This window comes from Nicotiana sylvestris, chromosome 3 (genome assembly GCF_000393655.2).
Source record: "Nicotiana sylvestris chromosome 3, ASM39365v2, whole genome shotgun sequence".
NCBI lineage: Eukaryota > Viridiplantae > Streptophyta > Magnoliopsida > Solanales > Solanaceae > Nicotiana > Nicotiana sylvestris.
In genome coordinates this window covers 76,119,873-76,122,376 of record NC_091059.1, presented here as the reverse complement: position 1 = coordinate 76,122,376, position 2,504 = coordinate 76,119,873, and the positions used below count along the sequence as shown (strand labels likewise).

At 40.3% G+C, this 2,504-nt stretch overlaps 1 protein-coding gene across 1 annotated transcript; it reads left to right on the top strand.

Annotated features, from left to right (window-relative positions):
* The first annotated feature begins 1,374 nt into the window (after positions 1-1,374).
* LOC104222107 (uncharacterized) lies at positions 1,375-1,761 on the top strand. Its single transcript, XM_009773299.1, has one exon. The coding sequence runs from the start codon at positions 1,375-1,377 to the stop codon at positions 1,759-1,761; it is 387 nt and encodes a 128-aa protein (XP_009771601.1).
* Positions 1,762-2,504: the final 743 nt, after the last annotated feature.

The window sequence follows — 2,504 nt, the reverse complement described above, 5'->3', positions numbered from 1 at the left end:
CGTGGGTCTATCTCATGAAGACCTCCAGAGGCACATTCAAAACTTCCTGGAAATTACGGACACTTACAATTATCCGAACGTTTTTTGAGGACTATGTCAAGCTGACACTGTTTCCTTTTTCACTGCTTGGAGGGGGGAAGCTAAGGAATGGTTGCAAAAGGAGCCCGTAAACTCAATCCAAACTTAGGATGATCTGGCAAGGAAATTCTTAATCAAGTTTTTCCCCACTAAGAAGACAAAGTCGTTGAGGAGCCAGATTCTTGGGTTCCAATAACAGGATGGCGAAACACTTCGTCAAGCTTTGGAAAGATACAAGAAATACTTAGATACTACCCGCATCATTGTCAGACTGATGAGGTATTAGGTCATACTTTTGTTAATGGGATAGACGAGACATCAAACATGAATCTTAATTCAACTTGTGTGAGTAGTTGCATGGCGAGGCCGTATAGTGAAATGTAACTCCTGCTAATAACTCCACTACTAATGATCATAATTGGCAAGGAGATGGGGACTCATGAAGAACAACTAAATAGAAAGGAGCCGGTGTAATTGAGCTTGCTGACTTCTCAGCCATGAGATCAGATATAGCAAAATTGGCAAATCAAATGAATAGAATGACGACACACCAAACACAAAAGATGCAACATATGCAACAGATGTCTACTTGTTGTGAACTATGTGGTGACAGTCACGCGAGTGACATGTACCCTGCGAATCCTAAATCTATCTACTATGTGGGGAAACAAAGCAGATGTTCGATGAATCAGCATGCATAATATGGGAACACTTATTATCCAAATTGGAAAAATCATCCTAACTTTTCATGGGGTTAGAAATTAGCCGACTTAGAATCATTATAGGCCCCAAAGAAATTTCAATCAATCTCAGAAGCCACCCTAGCAAATAGAAGAGAGTATGAATGACTTCTTGAAGAAGTTGTTGCTTGATAATCAACAACTCATGACCGACTTTAGAAATCTTGAGAGGCAAATGGGGCAGTTGGCGTCAAATAAAATACTAGGCCTGTAGATGCTCTTCCTAGTGATACAGAGAAGAACCCTTAAGTTAATGCAGTTACACTCAAAAACGGGAAGGAATTAGAAAAAAGTTCCAAATAAGAGAAATGATAAGCCTACACCTAAGGGGGAGTTGATTCCTAAGGAAACACATGATTCAAAGAAATATGATTCAAGTTCAGAATCAGTGAATATTGCAAGGCCACCACCACCTTTCCCCCAAAGATTGCAGAAGAAAAATGATGATTGCATGTTCAACAAATTTCTCTCTATGTTGAGCCAGGTTCAATTGTATATTCCATTGGTAGATGTACTTCGCAAATTTCCAAAATATGCTAAGTACATAAAAGATATAATGTCTCACAAGAGGAGATTGACCGAATTCAAGACAGTCGAACTTACTCAGGAGTGCACCTCAAGGGTCCAAAACAAGCTTCCTCAAAAGCTTAAGGATCCTGGCAGCTTCACCATCCCTGTGCGGATTGGTAATATCGATGTGGGTCGTGATCTTTGTGATTTGGGGGCGAGCATAAATCTGATGCCCTTATCCTTGTTCAAACAATTGGATCTGGGAGCTCCAAGACCAACCACTATGATGTTACAACTAGCGGATAGATCCATAGCCTACCCTGAAGGAGTCATTGAAGATGTGTTGCTGCAAATTGGGAAATTCATCTTCCCATCAGACTTCATTATCCTAGATTATGAGGCTGATGAGCAAGTTCCAATCGCATTGGGATGACCTTTTTTGGCTACTGGTGATGCAATTATTAAAGTGATAGAGGGAAAAATTATTATGAGGGTGGATAATGAGGAAGCAATTTTTAATGTCTACAAGGCGATCCAACTTCCCCGTCATTATGAGGAGCTCTCTATGACATCTGTTGTAGAGGTGGATGAGAAACTTCTTGACACGAGTGTATATCTAGACGATTCTCTAGAGAAATTATCATGTTGTTTGATAGCTTAGAGATTGATGATGATGTTGAGGAGATTGTGCATATCTTAGATACATCATGTGCATACATGCAGGGATTAAACCATTTTGAGCCCCCAAATAGGCCAAGTGGGCCTCCTCCAAAGCCGTTGATTGAAAAATCTCCAAAATTAGAACTTAAACCCTTCCCCCTCACCTTTAATATACTTATTTGGTTGGTGCTAACACTTTACCTGTTATTGTTTATTCTGACTTGTCTAAATTGCAGGAAGAAAATCTGTTGAGAGTGCTACGTGAGCACAAGTGAGCAATTGGGTGGACGATGTGTGACATTAGAGGCATTAGTCCAACTTTTTGCATGAATAAAATCCTCATGGAGGACAGACACAAGCCATATGTAGAGTAACAACGCCGCCTAAATCCAATCATGAAAGAGGTGGTAAGAAAAGAAGTGATTAAGTGGCCTGATGCAGGTATAGTATTTCCAATATCTGATAGCAAACAAGTAAGCCTCGTCCAATGTGTTCCTAACAAAGGGGGAATGACTG